Source organism: Macaca thibetana, chromosome 10 (genome assembly GCF_024542745.1).
Source record: "Macaca thibetana thibetana isolate TM-01 chromosome 10, ASM2454274v1, whole genome shotgun sequence".
Taxonomy (NCBI): Eukaryota; Metazoa; Chordata; class Mammalia; order Primates; family Cercopithecidae; genus Macaca; species Macaca thibetana.
Window position 1 is genome coordinate 56,210,199 of NC_065587.1, and position 18,543 is coordinate 56,228,741.

The following is an 18,543-nucleotide window of genomic DNA, read 5'->3' on the forward strand; positions in this document are numbered from 1 at the left end:
ACTAATCTGCCTTCCCATGTGGGCTCTCCCTCCCTGTCCCCACGATGGCCGGGAGCTGTGTCAAATCTGACTCCTCCCCATTTTCTCTGAGCAGATGACTGGTCTCACAGTACCCCCCACTTCACTTCAAAGTTCATGTTCTCTCTGGCACATTTTATACAGACTGGTTGGTTTATATCTGCTCTTTAGAATTTAAGCTCCATGGCTGGGCGTGGTGGCTTACGCCTGTAATCCCAGCACCTTGGAAGGCTGAGGCAGGCAGATCACGAGGTCAGGAGATCGAGACCATCCCGGCTAACACGATGAAACCCCGTCTCTACTAAAAATACAAAAATAATAATAATAATAATTAGCCTGTTGCTGTGGTAGGCACCTGTAGTCCCAGCTACTCGGGAGGCTGAGGCAGGAGACTGGCGTGAACCTGGGAGGCGCAGCTTGCAGTGAGCGGAGATGGTGCCACTGCACTCCAGCCTGGGCAACAGACCAAGACTCCGTCTCAAACAAAATAAAAATAAAAATAAAAATAAAAATTTAAGCTCCATGAGAGTAAAGTGGTTTTTTGGTTTTTGTCTTTTGAGATAGGGTCTTGCTCTGTCACTCAGGCTGGAGTAGAGGCACAACCACAGCTCAAGAGATCCTCCCACCTCAGCTTCCTGACTGGCTGGGACTACAGGCCTGAGCCATCACACTCATCTAAGTTTTAAAAATTTTTTGTAGTGATGGGGTTTCACCATGTTGCCCAGGCTGGTCTCAAACTCCTAGGCTCAAGTGATCCTCCTACCTCAGCCTCCTAAACTGCTAAGATTACAGGCATGAGCCACCAAGCCTGGTTTCTGTCCTTTAACTGCTATATCTTCAGCACTACAACTACGCCAGACATGTGGGGGCGGGGCTGGAGGGACCCTCAATAAGTGTGGTTTTGTTTTTGAGACAGGGTCTCACTCTGGTTGCCCAGGCTGGAGTGCAGTGGCATGATCTCGGCTCACTGCAGCCTCGACCTCCTGGGCCCAGGTGATTCTCCCACATCAAGGAGCTAGGACTAAAGGCACATACCACCATGCCCAGCTAATTTTTTGTATTCTTTTTTTTTTTTTAGTAGACAGAGGGTTTCATGATGCTGCCCAAGCTGGTCTCAAACTCCTGGACTCAAGCAATTGGCCGCCTCGGCCTCCCAAAGTGTTGGGATTACAGGTATGAGCCACCATACCTGGCCTAGTAAGTATTTACTTAATGCATGAGCCAAAGAACAAGCCTACAGTGCACAGAGCTCAGTGAGGATGGTATGTTAAGCTTGCAGTTACCTGCAGCCGCTCTGTTCTTTACAGACTCCTCCCTCTAGGACAGGAAAGGGCCTCAGGGCAGTCCCTAGGAATGAGCAAGACCTCAGGCAAGACAGGGCATGGGGCACAAGCCCCTGGAGCCTCACAGGCCAGTCAGTTCAGAGTGTGGCCAGCCAACGCCCCGCATGTGAATCACCCACTGGTGGTTTGTTAAAAATCCCTTTTTCCAGGCTCCGCACCAGGTGCCTGACTCAGAGGGCCCAGGAATTTTCATATTTAGCCTGCAGCGCACTGCATTTGAGTTTGACAAAGTTGTTCCACTGAGTCTTGGTGTGAGCTATAGGAGACAAAGTAACGCAGTCTCCATCCTCACCGTGGGTCATCCACCAATGCCGACAGCCCTGCGGTGGGGGGGGCGACCAAGGCCTGTACGGAGTGGCCAGTGACACAGCCTGGGAAAGAAGTTGGGGAGGGGACGGGCTTCAGGCTGACAAATCACAAAAGCTCAGGGCGTGAGTTAGGTGTGGTTCATCCATGGAACCTGCAGGAGCATGTGGCCCCACACCACATGGGCTGCGTGGTGCAGGGTGGGAAGCGCAGAGCCCCCGCCCCTCCTCGGCTCTAGATCAAGAACTGAGACACTGCCAGGATCAAGCATGGCATCCCTGCGTGTAGATGGATGGGAGTAGAGGGACCGTAGGTGGGAGCTCAGCAGGGAGAAAGGGGTGTGTCTGAGACCAGACACATCTGAACTCTGGCACCCTAATTAACTCAGTCCCCACCTCTCTAGAGTAGGCCACATCTCTTGCCCCAGGTGAGGACCTGCCCCAAGTCCGCTCAACCTCTGCCCACAGGGATGGCCATGTGCCTGTCCCATGAAGCCTACTGCTGAAAACATCACTTCCTCATTTAGACGTTCTCAGACTTGGCATCTTCCCCTCTTCAAACCCCAGTGACTCTTCCCAACCACCGGCCAAGCACTGTGCTCTGTAGCCACAACCCTAGGGATTTAGGGCCACAAGGGGGTTCCAGCCCATCCTGGTCTCCTGCTCAGCCTTGGCCAACAGGGCTAGAGGGTTCTGCCCAGCTGCCTTCACCCTTCTTCCTTGCTTACCAGTCTGACCTGCGAGCCGGGCTCAGCTTGAAGCAGGGGCTTGTTAGTGGGCAGGTGAGCTACCCAAGGCAAGGGCCAGGCAAGACCCTACTGCACCAACCCATCGTCCTCCTCTGCCCCCAGTCTCTGCCCACCCTTACCCCACCCCATGGCTAATAGTACTCAGAGCTTTGCAGAGATGCCCACTGGGTGCAGAGATGAGAGAAACTGCTCCCAGCTCACTGGGCCTCTCTGTGGAAACAGGGTCAAGGGCCCAGGCCTGGGCTGTGCAGATAAGGCTGGCCTCTGAGAATGAGCATTCAGGTCCCTATATCCCAGAAAGGAAGGCCCATGGGCCACCAGGGAACCATGAGCAGGGCCCAGTAGAGAGGCAGAGTCCAGACCAGCACAGAGAAAGGCAATTTTATTCTTCCAAAAAAATGCACCAGGAGAGGGTGAGCACAGGAGCACCCTTGGCCACATCCCCCATCCTAAGCAGGGTCTGAGATGAGGCCAGGCCTGACCTGGGCTTCGGAGAAGCTGACTGGGCTCCCTGTGGCCTTGGGGAGGGAACCAGGCAGACCTGGGAGTGGGACTTTGTTGTTAGCACCAGGAGCCGCCCGCAGCTGGGCTCGGCGACAGGGCAGCGCATGGCCCTGTTGCCTCCACCTGAGAGTCTGGGGAGGGGCTGGTGGCAGAAGGCTCCCTGCAGGAGGTCACCTGAATGACTCTCAGATTCACAGACCCCCTACGCCCCCCTCAACCCCTGTAAACATGAGAATGGGCTCGTGACACCCCCAGCACCTCAGGACAAGATGAGGGTCCGAGATGTGTGACTGGGCTTCAGGCGGCCCAGGAGCTGCCGGGCTTTCTCCTGCATGAAGAGCTGGTCCCTGGTCCCCCCGCAGGCCACCGTCTTCCAGGCACTGGACATCTGGGAGAAGGTGAGAGGGTTACCATCCAGGTAGGGACTATGTGTTCCCAACAGACCCTGGTGATCCTGGCCAGACAGGTGGAGTTATAAGCCTCCCTCCCCAGAAGCCAGAACCTTCTTATTCTCTCTCCACATTCCCTGTGACCCTGGACAAGTCACTTCCTGGCTGTGGGCTTCCTCAACTGTAAGCAGGAAGCTGGACAAGGAGACATGGCCATGCACTGCCCCGCTGCCGTGCAGCACCAGCCTCTCAAGGAGAAGCCACAGCCAGAAGGCGGGTGAGAAGGAGCAGTTGAGACGGGTCAGCAGCCTGAGGCCAGCCCCTGCCTGAGGACAGACATGTACTAAGCAAACCAAATGCAGAATAATGATTTAGTTACAAGTAAAACCCAGGTCACAAAAGAGAGAATGGCAGAATGGGGGTGTCTCTACAGTATGTGGGGTCAGGGAAGGCTTCCCCCTGAGGAAGCAGCATTGAGACTGAGATCAGAGAGTAAGTTAAGCAAACGTAGCCATGGGAAATGACAGGAAGAGCACCCAGGCAGAGGAACAGCCTATGCAAAGGCCCTGAGCTAAGAAGGCAGGCACTGCAGGACGCCCAGGGATGGCCAGCACTCACAGGGGCAGGTGTCAGGAAGTGGCTTCGGGGCTTCTGGGCCACTGCTGCCTTCTCTGGCTTGGCCTGCAAGAAGCCCTGGTTGAGCAGGCTGTTGTCTTCTTTGATACCTGACAAGGTAAGGCTGGAGGAGTTTGAAGGGGCAGTTGTCGGCTGAAACCAAAACCAAGGAGTCACCATTTTGCCAGAAGGTGTGAGAGGCAAGAAAAAAACCCACAATCCCACCCCAGCACCACCACCTGGGTGCTGAGACCTGAAAGAGGATGCACACTTTTCCAAGCCTCAGTTTCTACTTTCAGATGGGGAGTTTACGTGAGCTTAATCTTACTTTATACTTAGAAGATTAAGCAAGGAGCCAGGTGTGGTGGCTCACGCCTGTAATCCCAGCACTTTGGGAGGCTGAGGCAGGTGGATCACGAGGTCAAGAATTGAGACCATCCTGGCCAACATGGTGAAACCCCATCTCTACTAAAAATACAAAAATTAGCTGGGTGTGGTGGCATGCGCCTGTAGTCCCAGCTACTTGGGAGGCTGAGGCAGGAGAAAGGCGTGAACCTGGGATGAGATAGAGCTTGCAGTGAGCTGAGACTGCACCACTGCACTCCAGCCTGGGCAACAGAGCAAGACTCTGTCTCCCCCAAAAAACAAACAAACAAACAAACAAACAAAAAACCACAAAGATTATGCAAATAACTTAATCTTGTTCTAAAGAACTTTCTTACTTAAAAAAAAAAAAAAATCGGGCCGGGCGCGGTGGCTCAAGCCTGTAATCCCAGCACTTTGGGAGGCCGAGACGGGCGGATCACGAGGTCAGGAGATCGAGACCATACTGGCTAACACGGTGAAACCCCGTCTCTACTAAGAAATACAAAAAACTAGCCAGGCGAGGTGGTGGGCGCCTGTAGTCCCAGCTACTCCGGAGGCTGAGGCAGGAGAATGGCGTAAACCCGGGAAGCGGAGCTTGCAGTGAGCTGAGATCCAGCCACTGCACTCCAGCCTGGGCAACGGAGCGAGACTCTGCCTCAAAAAAAAAAAAAAAAAAAAAAAAAAAAAAAAAAAAATCAAGTAATCAAGTAAAGAAACATCTGTGTGCGTTTCAGAGCCTGATTCAGTGATGTGTCTTGAGGCACAGTCAGGCACTTGCAGGCGCATCAGCCCTGGGATGGGTGCTGTGCAGTCCCCAGGCCATAATAACATAATTGATAGATGTGGAGTATTATTGAGCATTGTCGAGTAATAACATACTCAATAATGTTGCCTCCGTCACATCAAGCCTCAGGAACCAAAGCTGTTCCTAGTTTTCCTGGGACCAGAAACATCCACAAGCATCATAAAGATGCAGCTTCAACCCCAAGCACAGCAGAGCTGCACGAAGCCCCTCCCATGCCTTTCCAGCCTCTGTGCCCTGCCTGGCACTGTACCCTCCTGACTTAGGCTTGGCACCCCTTTTATAGGCTTTTAACTGGGGCTCAGGGAACCTTAAAAATCCCAGAGAGCAGGAATGGTGCCAGGCTCAAACCCAGGCCCGCCTGACTCAATCTGTGCTGTTCACTCCCTGCAGTGACGTTTTTTCTTTGCAGTAATCTGACTGCAGGTCCTGTCAAGGACCCCTAGCCAGGACAAGGTTTCTCTGCAAGGATCGTGAGGGCAGCAGTCTACTTCAAAGATCAGGCAACCCTTAACCTTTGTTCATGATGCCGCCGTGCCTCTCACTGCCTCCCCACTCTGAGCCAGGGCAAGCCAACTCACCCCATTGTTAGCAGAGGGATCAGCCGCACACCATGGCTTCTGGGGACCCAGGCTCTGCACAGGCAACAACCCCCTTTCCGAGGTCGACCTGACTGTAGCACCGGGCACAGCAAGTGCACTGGCCTGGGGGCCGTATAGCACCCATCCCAGGGCTGCTGTACCCAAGTGCCTGGCTGTACCTTAAGACACATCACTAGGCCAGGCACGGTGACTCACGCCTGTAATCCCAGCAGTTTGGGAGGCCAAGGCAGGCCGATCATCTGAGGTTGGGAGTTTGAGACCAGCCTGATCAACGTGGAGAAACCCCATCTCTACTAAAAATACAAAATTAGCCAGGTGTGGTGGTGCATGCCCGTAATCCCAGCTACTTGGGAGACTGAGGCAGGAGAACCACTTGAACTTGGGAGGCGGAGGTTGCAGTAAGCTGAGATGGCGCCATTGCACTCCAGCCTGGGCAAGAAGAGCGAAACTCTCTGACTCAAAAAAAAAAAAAAAAAAAAAAAGACACATCACTGACCCTTTCTGGGAAGGAGCTGGAGACTGAGACGCATGGTTTTAAACATGTCCTAGCCACACACCTCTGCCAAACAAAACCTTCTGTGAGAGACAAGCAGAGCTGCTGACTGAAGCCAGCAGTGGGTGCCCAGACCCACCCTCCCTGACAGCCCCTCCCCGCAGAACCCAGCATTCCAGAAGCCCAGCTGGAGAGCCACTAGACTAACTCCACCTTCAGGGTCCTCTCCAAAACTCAACAGTTCCAAGGGGCAGAAGCCTTCCAAGGAGACCTCATTCTCCTGGGGGCAGCTCTGGAGTGGGGTAGGGGTGGGCAAACCCTTACCAAGGAGAGAGACTTAGGCAGTGTGGACATCATCAGCTTCACATCCTCATCCACAATGTCAAGAGCCAGAGACTTCCGGACTTTCTTGATGGGGCTCCGCCGCAGCTGGGGATCAGCAGATAGAAGGGGGTTAGGGTGGGTGTCAGGATTCCCCATGGTCAGCGCCTGGATAGTCATGGCCATGGATGGTCACAAAACCAGGCCCTGCTGCAGTGCAGACTTGGAGCAAGGCCCAGCTAGCGGGAATCTGCTGTTAGAAGAATGGGGGGGCGGGGTGCTGGGAAAGTTAGGCCCTATGGCCCCATTACAGACTCTGTACCTAAGGTAGACCCTGTCCTGCCAGGTGCTGCAACAGTGAGCAGTGAACACAGCATGAACCTCCACCACAAAGTGACTTGCTCTCACCCCGAATGGACCAGACACAGCCCCTCAAACAGGCCCAGCAGAGAATCATCCCAGTAACACCTAAAATACCACCCACAGGCCAGTAATATGGGAACACAAATCGCTTGAGACAAGCCCCTCTTCAAACGCCTAATACAAGCAAGGAATGTCCCATCCCTAACCATGCACCTCACAGAAGCAGGTCCAGGGTCTGCTCCGATACCAGGGAGCAGCTCTGAGAGTCACACCCCACCCCTCCACCCAACAGTGCACCCAGCAGGGGCTGCTACGTCTCACAACCACCATCCCCACCAAGGAGAGGCCAGGGAGGGCCCTGGAGTCAAGGGTCCAAGTTCTCTCCACCTGCACATGGGGTGCCAGCTCAGGCAAGTCCCGCCCAGGCTGACCGCCTACCTCTCCTCCTTACCTAACACCCTGTACATCCCACTGTTCCCAGCTCTCCCTTGAGGAGAGCAGTCTGGGAAAAAAGAGGAGCACAAGGAGACTCAAAGGGATCACGCACTGTCACGAAAGCTAACAACACAGTGGCAGGAAGGCTGGCATAGAATGGAGGCTTGCGACAGTCCCTTCCCTGCCCCCCTGCCCAGGAATCCCTGCAGACTCCACCTCACCTGAACCTACTCCCCCCACCCCCAGCTCATGCAGCCTGACACTCAGCCCAGCGCTGCCTGGCCTGGCTGGTTCGTCTCGACCGCCCTGCCTCCATTCAAAGGATTCCCTTGGCACCTCCCTTTCTGCAGCCCTTGGTACCTGTGAATTTAGTCATGGTGTGTCTGTCTAGCATCTGTCTCTGCCCCCGAACACTAAGGGGAGATCCAGTATGGGTCTTAATCGCTGCTCCATCCACGACATCCAGCCCAGCCCCACTTGAGCAGGGTCCGAACACAATGTTGGATAAGTAAGTGAATCCTTCAAAGGGGAGCAGGGGAGGGTCCCAGAGACACTGTCCTTATCTTGTCAGTTTCCTTGACAACCACCGTGAGAAAGGGGGCAAAGGGGACATGCTGCACCCCCATTCTCCCCAGCGCCTCACTTTCTGCAACCTGTCCCCAGATGCCTCCCCCATGCCACGGCTCCAACTCCCCCTGCCCAGGCTCTCCCACCCCGACCCCACTCACCCCAGGCTTCCTCTTCTGCTTCTCAGACCTGACGTCATCCTCGATGATGAGTTCGATGCCAGCCTCAGAGCGCAGCACCTCCTTCAAGTCCTCCTCCAGGTGTGGGGTCTGCGGCTGTGGGTAGGTGCGGGGCAGCCCATGTGAGGCACCACACTCGGGCTGTCTGTGTGTGGGACAGTGGGGCCAACCCAGCTGCAACTGGGCTGTCCTGGGTAAGGCACGAAGAAGGCCTGACGCCAGGATGCAGATCTCACATACACCACTCACAACCACTAACTGCTGCCTTGGGCAAGCAGCTGATGACCTTGATTCCCGCGGGCTTGCCATGGCTGGGAGCAGCCCAGAGACACACAGTAAGCCTCACACAGCCCTGCAATAACTGTCATCTTACGCAGGTAGAAACAGAGGCTCAGAGATCAAGAGCCCGGCACATAGTCACACAGCTGCTGAATTAGGACCCGGACGGCTCAAAGCCCAGGCTCACTCAACCCTTTGTTCCACACTAATGGGGGCTCTCAAATCCATTTCCTTCTCTCAGGCCTGGGGGTACCAAGGACCTCTCCAGCTTCAGGCAACAGAGAACAGGGGAGGGAGAGTGCTACTAAGAGTGAAAGGTGTGAAGCACAGCAACTCCTCAGAAGTCACCCGAAAAGCCCCTGCAAACTTTAATTGCAGCTGCCAAGGTCATGAGATTTGCCCTCACACCTGTTTGGAGAGCACGCAGATACTTTAGTAGAGGAGCTGAATCTCCACTGCAACAGGAAAGGAGCACTAACTGTGCCTCTCCTCGGCCCATGCAGCATGGCCCGTGGAAAGTCTGCTTGACTCAGAATCAGTTCCATGGCAGGCCCAGGGGAGCCTCAGCTCCCAGCCACCCTTGGGCTTCATAGGAGGCTCCACGCAGTGGAGACAGAGGGCAGGGGGACCAACTGCAGACCTTGTTCACAGTCCAGTGCCTCCACAACCCTCCACCGATTTCTAAAACACCTATGTGTTTCAGAAAGCCCAAGGTGCCAACTCCTGTTTTCACAGAGAAAACACAACCATCCCATCACTGGGAAGAGCAGGGGAGAAGTGCAGCCTGCACACTGTGGGAAAGACGTCCCTGGGGCTTTCCAGTGCTCTGTAGAGAACTGGGAGTTGGTCAGAAGACAGGCCAGAGCAGCAATTTGCCACTTCTCTGAACTAGGCACAGTGCTTATCTTTGCCTGAAAGTGTTTGAGTTATTTGTATTTCACATCAGTCTCCCCCATCCTGAGGCTGAGTGTCACAGGATACCCCCATGTCTCCAGCACTAGCCAGAGCCTGCTTGCACACTCAGGTGCTCAGGAGCAGTCGGAGGAAGTGACAAGGAGCAGCCTCAGCTTCCCCATTTATACTACCAGGATCTCCGCATCTTCTCAGGAGGAAGAATCAAGGGAGACCTCAGAGGGAAGCGTCCTGTGGACTGAACATGGTTGGATGAACCCAAGGGATCCCACTGGGCAGAGATCCACGGCAGTGACCACACCACGTACCAGGGGCTTCAGGGGTCCGTACTTCTCCAGGGCGTTCTTGAATGGGGTTGGTGTGTGGGGAGTGTTGTCCATGGAGTACTTCTGATCTGGGGTTACAAACCTGCCAGGGGCCAGAGCAGGGGAATTAGTGACAGGACAGGGGCCGACGCCAGGCACTCTGCTGCCCTGGCTCCACCTTCCCCCAATGTGACCTTTGGCCCAGCACAAGTTCTCTTCCCATCCCTCTCTCCACCCTGCAGGTCAAAGTCAGGGGCTCGGGGGAAACAGAAGGAAAAGGGGAGTCTAAGAGGGGCCAGGAGCTCCAGACGGGTGGCAGATAGCTGAGAATGCTGTTCAGTCACGGTCCAGACTTGGGACTTTCCAGAAAACAAGGCAGCCCATGGCCACACTTCAGGAACAGTGAGAGGGGCACGGAGCAAGGTGGGAACCCAGGAAGATCCCATCCTGCCCAGCTCTCCCTGGACAGCCTGTGTGAGAAGGATGGCAGCAGCACACTGAGGGAAAGGAGGGGCGAGAGGTGAGGCCAGCATCTTCCCAGGTCTCCTGAGAGTTCACCAAGGTGATGGACATGCGGAGGAAACCCTTCAGCAGAGCACAGAAAAAACTCAGGATGGTCTGGTCCAGAAGCAGAACTGTAAGATACTTCTATCAGATGTGGACCCACCATGGGTGATTTCCGCCTGCCCCTGGAGCAGGGGGACAGAAGAGGCACCTCACACCCCAGAGCACCAGGGCTGGCGATATGCGGCAGGGCCAGGCTGGCTGTGGGCAAATGTCAGCTCTGAAGGAAGCTACCAGGTTCCACAAACATGAGCCCTTGTGCTAGTATGTGACCCTAGTCACCTGGAGATGCCACCATGGCTGACTCTCATGGCATAACCAAGGCACTTAGAGGATGAGAGAAAAGCCCAGGTAGCCAGGGACTCAGGTCATGAGGCCAACTCCTAGAGACAGCAGCCTGGGGCCTGGACGCCTCCACTTCCCGCAACTGGCCAGCCACTCCATGGGGGGATAAAAAAACTAGTACAAGTGCAGACCATTCTTTTCTTCCTTCCTCAGGACCTAGAGATCAGGCAGGGATCCACAGTTTCTTCCCAAACCCTTGTTATCCCCCATCTGGGACACACAGAGATCCCCCTCTGTAAGGAAGAGCGAAGACAGGTAAGCACAGGTCAAATGTACACATCTTACAGTTCAAACCATAGCTCACAGGGGTGAATCTGAGCCACTCAAGCATCTCCATGGGACAATGGAGTTTCTGAGGAACATTAGAAAGTTCCAGAACCCCTCTAATTCGTGGCATCAACAAGGACTAAAAGCCCACACATGGCCAAAGGCGGTGGTTCACACCTGTAATCCTAACACTCTAGGATTAGTGTTAGGCTAACAGGAGAGGATCACTTGAGGCCAGGAGTTCAAGAACAGCCTGGGTAACACAGAGAGACTCCATCTCTACTAAAAATAAAAAAATCAGCCAGCCACGGTGGTGCTTGTAGTCCCAACTACTCCAGAGACTATGGGAGGAGGGCCACTCAAACCCGGAATTCGAGGCTACAGTGAGCCATGATTACACCACTGCACTCCAGCCTAGGTGACTAAGAGAGACCTTGTCTCGGAAAAATGGAAAAAAAAAAAAAAAGAAAGAAAAAAGTGTATATACACACATTAGAAAACTCAGGGAGAGGCCGGGCCTGGTGACTCACCCCTGTAATGCCAGCATTTTAGGAGGCTGAGGCGGAAGGATTGCTTGAGTCCCAGAGTTCAAGACTAGCCTGGGCAACACAGTGAGACCCTGTCTCTCCAAAAAACAAGAAAATTAGCCAGGCATGGTGGTGCACACCTGAGGTCTCTGCTAGTTAGGAGGCTGAGGTGGGAGGATCGCTTGAGCCTGGGAGGTAGAAGCTACAGTGGGCCATGATCAGACCACTGCATTCAACCTTGGGGACAGAGCAAGACTATCTCAAAAAGAAACCTCAGGGAGGCAGGGAGGCTGACTTGAAAAGGGAATTCGAAAGATTGCTTGGAGATAAAACACGCAGCTCTGTACATCAGAGAACTCAGCAAGTTAGAAACCACAGACAACCAAACTGGTGAATCAGAAAACAATCCCATCATGTTCTTGGCAGATTAAGGATATGGCTCAAGATGGCGAAGAGGAGTATGAAGACAAAAAAGACACAGATCAATCCAGCCTATATAGGAAGGAATTTGTAAGGTAGGAGAAGGGGCAGACAGGAAAAGAAAAACTAAAGAAATAAACACTTCCTCAAGTGTTTGAACCACTTGAACCTGGGAGGCGGAGGTTGCAGTGAGCTGAGATTGCGTCACTGCCCTCCAGCCTGGGTGACAAAGCAAGACTCCATCTATAAATAGGAAGACATCCCTATATTGTAAGGTCTTAAACCCCTAGTCTCAAGTGAGAAGGGGCCACTGAGCCGGACTTTGGAGAATGATTTCTGACTAAAGATCTTTTCCTGAAAATATCATTATCAGGGCTAAAATTCCTGAACTTCTGAAAAAATAATGATTTCCTCCTCCAGCAGTATTCAAACACAGCTCAAGGTTTGAATCTTTAGTCTGATATGAAAGCCAGGGAGGAAAAAAATAGAGAAATAACCACACCACCATACAGCCTGGCAAATTTGAGGGATAACTAAAGAGACTCTCTACAAAAGAATAACAGCTGGATTACAGCTCACTCCTATAACACCAGCACTTTGGGAGGCCAAGGCAGGCCATTTGAGTCAGGAGTTAGAGACCAGCCTGGCCAACATGGTGAAACCCCATCTCTACAAAAAAAATAGAAAAATTAGCAAAAACTATAAAAATTAGAATTCACCAGCAGGCCCACACTACATGGTTAAAGGATGGCCTTCAGAAGGAATAAGATGGACATATGGATCTAAAGAGGAATGAACACTGGAGATGCTTCTTCCTATAGAAAAAAGGAGTTGGAGGGAGGCAGCAAATGAGGCCACATGGATAAGAAAGAAAGGGAGAGAGAGAAGTATCAATGCCTTTGTAGTGACAGCATCTCTGTTTAAGGGCTTAGATCCAAAGTCCAGGATTCTGGTTTGAACAGACAATCATTTATCACGAAACCTATCTAAGTCACACTTCAGATCAACTCTTTAGAGATGGATTTCTTTTCTCTTTCTTTAACAACAACAACAACAAAAAAAACTAGAAAGAGGGTCACGCTCTGTCACCTAGGCTGGAGTGCAGTAGTCAACCATAGCTCACTGCAGCTTCAAACTCCTGGGCTCAAGCAATCCTCCCACTTCAGCCTCCCGAGTAGTTGGGACTACAGGCACACACCACCATGTCCAGCTAATTAAAAAAAATTTTTTTGGTTGGGAGCGGTGGCTCACACATGTAATCCCAGCACTTTGGGAAGCCGAGGTGGGTGGATCACATAGTCAGGAGTTTGAGACCAGCCTGACCAACATGGTGAAACCCTGTTTCTACTAAAAATACAAAAATTAGCCAGGTGTGGTGGCTCACACCTGTAATCCCAGCTACTCAGGAGGCTGAGGCAGGAGAACCACTTGAACCTGGGAGGCGGAGGTTGCAGTGAGCTGAGATTGCGTCACTGCCCTCCAGCCTGGGTGACAAAGCAAGACTCCATCTCAAAAATAAATAAAAATTTTCTTTTTCTTTTTTTTGGATAGACAGTGTCTCCCTATATTGCCCAGACTGGTCTTAAACCCCTAGTCTCAAGTGATCCTCCCACCTCAGCCTCCCAAGTGCTGGGATTACAAGTGTGAGCCACTGAGCCGGACTTTGGAGAATGATTTCTGACTAAGGGAGTCACAGATCTTTTCCTGAAATTATATCATTATCAGGGCTAAAATTCCTGAGCTGACTTCTGAATCACAAAATAATGATTTCCTCCTCCAGCTAATGTATCAAGCAGGGGAATAGTTAAGCAACTCTCTCTACCTGGAATTTAGAATCATGATGACTCGAGGAAGTCAATTTATTGTAAAAGCACTTCCATAAAAGCAGGCTGTCGAGCAACGTGCACAGGCTTCCAGACAGAAAACGCCGTGCTCCGTAAGCTCAGAGGAGAGGAATGCAGCCTCCAGTCCAGATGGAAGGACTGGGGCACTTCCGCCTTGCACATAAGGCTGCTCAAACACAGAGAATTTGCACTTGAAACCTTAGGAAGGGGAAGAGATTATGTTTTTCAGGCTAATATGGACTCTGTCTGTTCCTGAGACAGAAAATTATCAAATGAGGGCCAAGTGCAGTAGCTCACGCCTGTAATCCCAGCGTTTTGGGAGGCTGTGGCAGGATCACTTTAAGGCCAGTTCAAAACCAGCCCAGATAAAGTAGCAAGACCTCACCTCTTTTTTTTTTTTTTTTTTTTTTTTTTTAGACGGAGTCTCGCTCTGTCGCCCAGGCTGGAGTGCAGTGGCCGGATCTCAGCTCACTGCAAGCTCCGCCTCCCGGGTTCACGCCATTCTCCTGCCTCAGCCTCCCGAGTAGCTGGGACTACAGGCGCCCGCCCCTGCGCCCGGCTAATTTTTTCTATTTTTAGTAGAGACGGGGTTTCACCATGGTCTCGATCTCCTGACCTTGTGATCCGCCCACCTCGGCCTCCCAAAGTGCTGGGATTACAGGTGTGAGCCACCACGCCCGGCCAAGACCTCACCTCTTAAAAAATTTTATTAGATGAGCATGGTGGCATGCACCTAGCGTCCCAGCTACTCAGGAGGCTGAGGCAGGAGGATCACAAAAAAGGAAACTATCAAATTAAAAAATAACAAATGAGGAAAAGCACAGGTGGAGCCCCAGACTATACTGACAAAAATGATAAATCGTGGTGGCCAGAAAGGAGAGGCCTTTCTTCAAACAGTCTCCAGTGTTATTCCAAGGGTGTCCCCTCCCACTGTTCTACCAGCTTGAGTGGTCCTCAAGCCCACGGTCTCATGTTGCTGAGGGAGAGGACGGCGAAGGTGGGGGGCATTACAGCACTCACGCAGCATGTTTCTGGTGCAGGGGTGTCTTGTCCCGGTGCAGTGGTGTGGTGACCACCACCTTCTGGCTACACACTGGGGTGGATGTCAGCGAGGGGCTCTCCAGCTCCAATGTGTCCTGTTTGTTCCAGAAGTTCAGAAACTGCCGAAGAAGAGAGAGGGAACAAGACAAAATGATCACCTGCATGTGGATTCCTGAGACCTCAGGGGGTCATGGGTAGAGATCCTTGAGCTCCTCCCCCAAAACGTCTGCTCTCTGATACTGAGGTCCCCTCCTGACCATCAGACACCAGAGAACAAAGACTGGGACAGATCGATACCAGGTGCCCACCAAGCAGGTTCACACAGGCCTCTGGGGTTCCGTCACCCTAATCCTAGCTTTTGCCATCTCTACTCGAGTGCCATGACGCAGTTAAGGCACAGGAAGCCAACTGCGGGAGAGCGGCTCCTTCTCAGAAGAAATAAAACTAGCTCTGAACTGACCTGTGAAGGTGCAAGGCATGTGACAGTTGTAGTGATCCTGGTGGTGGGGGGTTATCATTTAGAAGGCACCTTCTCTTGCCAGTGCTAAGCACTTCACACAAATAATTTAGTTCCCACAAATCCTGAGACATAGGCACTATTACTATCTCCCTTTTACAGGTAAGAAAACCAAAGCTTAGAGAAGTTTTGAGTCTTGCACTGAATGCTAGAGGTGAGACTCAAATCTAGACATAAGTCAGCATCCATTCTTTGAAGCACCACCCTCTCTTCCCTCCCTGCCCTGAAGATGCTGTAATGGAGAGCCATCTGCAACCCTCAGGGTCACCACTCTAAATGGGGTCTCTGGCGTAGGGCGGCCACCATGCTCCATCATCCTGAGCTGCCCAAATAGTAGCTCAGGGACCCGCTGCCTTCCTTCTCCAGCCAGCAGCCCTCACTTGCAGCATGTTACAGACTGACCTGTGTCTCCCTCAAATTTACATCCTCAAGGCCCAACTCTCAGCACCTCAGAATGGGACTATATTAATACTTGGAGATAAGGCCTTTAAAGCGGTTAGTTAGGGCAGGCGCAGTGGCTCACGCCTGTAATCCCAGGACTGTGGGAGGCAGAGGCAGGTGGATCACCTGAGGTCAGGCATTCGAGACCAGCCTGGCCAACATGGTGAAACTCCGACTCTACTAAAAATACAAAAATTAGCCAGGCATGGTGGTGTGCCCTGTAATCCCAGTAACTCGAGAGGCTGAAGCAGGAGAATTGCTTGAACCCAGGAGGCACAAGTTGCAGTGAGCTGAGACTGCACTACTGCACCCTGGACAACAGAGCAAGACTCCCTCTCAAAAAAATAAATAAATAAATAAAGTGGTAAGTTATAGTCTGGTCAACATGGTGAAACTCCATGGTGGCGGGCACCTGTAATCCCAGCTACTCGGGAGGCTGAGGTGGGAGAACTGTTTGAACCTGGGAGATGCAGGCTGCAATGAGCTGAGATCATGCCACTGCACTCCAGCCTGAGCAACAGAGCAAGACTACATCTCAAAAAATAAAAATAAAAAATAAAGTGGTAAGTTAAAATAAAGTCAATAGAGGCTGGGCGCGGTGGCTCAGGCCTGTAATCCCTGCATTTTGGGAGGCCAAGGCGGGTGGATCACTTGAGGTCAGGAGTTCGAGACCAGTCTGGCCAACATGGTGAAATCCCATCTCTACTAAAACAACAACAACAAAAAATAGCTGGGCATGGTGGCCCATGCCTGTAATCCCAGCTACTCAGGAGCCTGAGGCAGGAAAATTACTTGAACCTGGGAGGTGGAGGTTGCAGTAAGCTGTGATCATGCCACTGCACTCCAGCCTCCGGCCTGGACAATAGAACAAGACTCCATCTCAAAAAATAAAAATAAAAAAATAAAGTCATTAGAGTGGGCCTTAATCCAATAACTGGTATCCTTATAAGATTATAAAATAAGAGGTTTTAAAAGAAAAAATAATAGATTAGGACACAGGCGACCACGTGAAAACACAGGAGGAGCCAGCATCTACAAGCCAAGGAGAGAGGCCTCAGAAGAAACCAATGATGCTTAATTTCTGTTGTCAAGGCCAGGCGCAGTGGCTCAAGCCTGTAATTCCAGCACTTTGGGAGGCCGAGACGGGCGGATCACGAGGTCAGGAGATCGAGACCATCCTGGGTAACACAGTGAAACCTCGTCTCTACTAAAAATACAAAAACTTAGCCGGGCGAGGTGGCGGGCGCCTGTAGTCCCAGCTACTCGGGAGGCTGAGGCAGGTGAATGGCGTGAACCCGGGAGGCGGAGCTTGCAGTGAGCTGAGATCCGGCCACTGCACTCCAGCCTGGGTGACACAGCAAGACTCCGTCTCAAAAAAAAAGAAAAAAAAAGAAAAAAAAAATTTCTGTTGTCAAATCCACCGAGTCTGTGGTACTATGTTAAGCAGCTGGAGCAAACCAACATGGGGACTCTCTCAAAATGCCACTAGCCATCCTGACCCATGATGACAGGGTTGCCTCCTGCACCGGGCCACCTCAGGGCCTCACTCTCACCCACAGCCTCACGGGAAGAACAGACCTAATGACAGCCAAAGCCCGAGGTTATACCTACGCCCACCAAGGCCCTGCACCACCCCCCACGACTCCACACATCCTCTCTGCCCTTCCTTTTCTGTGCCTTTGGTCAAGGTGCTCAAGAACCAGCCCAGATACCTCTCTGCAGAAGGCCAGGTGCCCCCCATGACCTCTGTCTCGGAGAGACTCTGGCATCCATCCCAGCTCCCGAAGCTCTGTGTGTTACTAAAAGGGCACCCAGGGGCAACACCCAGGACAGTGAGTTCTCAGTGACTTCGCAATTGCTATCACATGGCACTTCCCACACTCTATTCTGGTTCATTACAAGCTCATTCCCAGCACTGGCTATCCCAGCTCTTCCCAGCACCGGGCAGGGCCAGTCAGTGCTGGGGACAACCCATCATCTTCATCTTTGCTCCCCAGGGCTGGCAAGTCTGCTACGAAATAGGTTCCACAAATGGAATGAACAAACATGACAGTTCTCTTCCTCTCCTTCATTACCCAGCTACCAGCATCCTCCTTCTCCTCCTGGCAGTCTTCCTGGACTCGCCCAGACTAGATACACATATGCAGCACCATAAGCCTTCTCCTTCATCCTGATTATCACATTTTCTGGGTCTTTTTCAGTTAACTGGTCTTCCTACCAGAGCGTAAGCTGCATGAGGACAGAGCCAGGTCTGGTTTTGCTCACCCTTGCCCCAGCACTGAACACTAGGTGTCTGTACCAACCCAGTAAGCTGCCACAGTGGGGTCCACGCACCTGGGAGGGCGAGAAGGGCAAGGTCTTAACAGGTGTGCTCTTGGGCGTGAGGCTGTTACAGGAATCCAGGAAGGACAGACTGGTGCTATTCTCAGTGACAGGGGACAGGGCCACACGCCTCTTCCTCTGCCGCTTGAGCACCGAGGGCGGCGTGCCAATGCCAGAGCCCCCGACTTCAGTGCTGGGGGAAATGGGGATCAGCTCCCCCCGGCTGCTCCGGCTCAGGTCTGAGATGGTGTGGCCATCCAGGCGGTACTCGGTCACGCTGGGCACTGGGGCAGCAGGCTGGCGGGGTGGCAGGACCTGCTGCTGCTGTGACGCTTGCAGCTGCACTAGGCTGTTGTTGATACTGTCCTCTGCAGATGGCTCCTCAGGGAGGTCAAATTTACTCAGGTCGCACCAAGCGTCGGGGTCCTGCCCAGGGAGGGAAGTTAGGAATTGCAATTACTATGCTCTTAATACAAGAGGACTTGTTCATTAAAGGAAATATGTAAGTGTCAAGTATGATCCCACAGCTCAGGATCAATCATTAATATTTCATGCATTTCCTCAAAGTTTTCTATGACTATACATCTATATTTTCATAGATTCTTTTTTCCTTTAAAGAGACAGGGTCTCACTCTGTTGCCTACGCTGGAGGATAGTAGCACAATCACAGCTCACTGCAGGCTTAAACTCCTGGGTTCAAGCGATCCT

At 52.3% G+C, this 18,543-nt stretch overlaps 1 protein-coding gene across 2 annotated transcripts in view; it reads right to left on the reverse strand.

The window, feature by feature from the left end:
- Positions 1 to 2,783: 2,783 nt before the first annotated feature.
- MYBL2 (MYB proto-oncogene like 2) overlaps positions 2,784 to 18,543 on the reverse strand; it is a 52,757-nt gene continuing 36,997 nt past the window's right edge. For both annotated transcript variants that reach the window (XM_050806465.1, XM_050806466.1), the window contains 7 exons: positions 17,848 to 18,261; positions 14,535 to 14,674; positions 9,551 to 9,650; positions 8,034 to 8,147; positions 6,511 to 6,615; positions 3,927 to 4,076; positions 2,784 to 3,307 (listed from right to left, as the gene is read on the reverse strand). In XM_050806465.1, the coding sequence (XP_050662422.1) occupies positions 3,179 to 3,307; positions 3,927 to 4,076; positions 6,511 to 6,615; positions 8,034 to 8,147; positions 9,551 to 9,650; positions 14,535 to 14,674; positions 17,848 to 18,261 (1,152 nt within the window). In that variant the 3' untranslated portion in view covers positions 2,784 to 3,178. The remainder of the gene's footprint in view (positions 3,308 to 3,926; positions 4,077 to 6,510; positions 6,616 to 8,033; positions 8,148 to 9,550; positions 9,651 to 14,534; positions 14,675 to 17,847; positions 18,262 to 18,543) is intronic.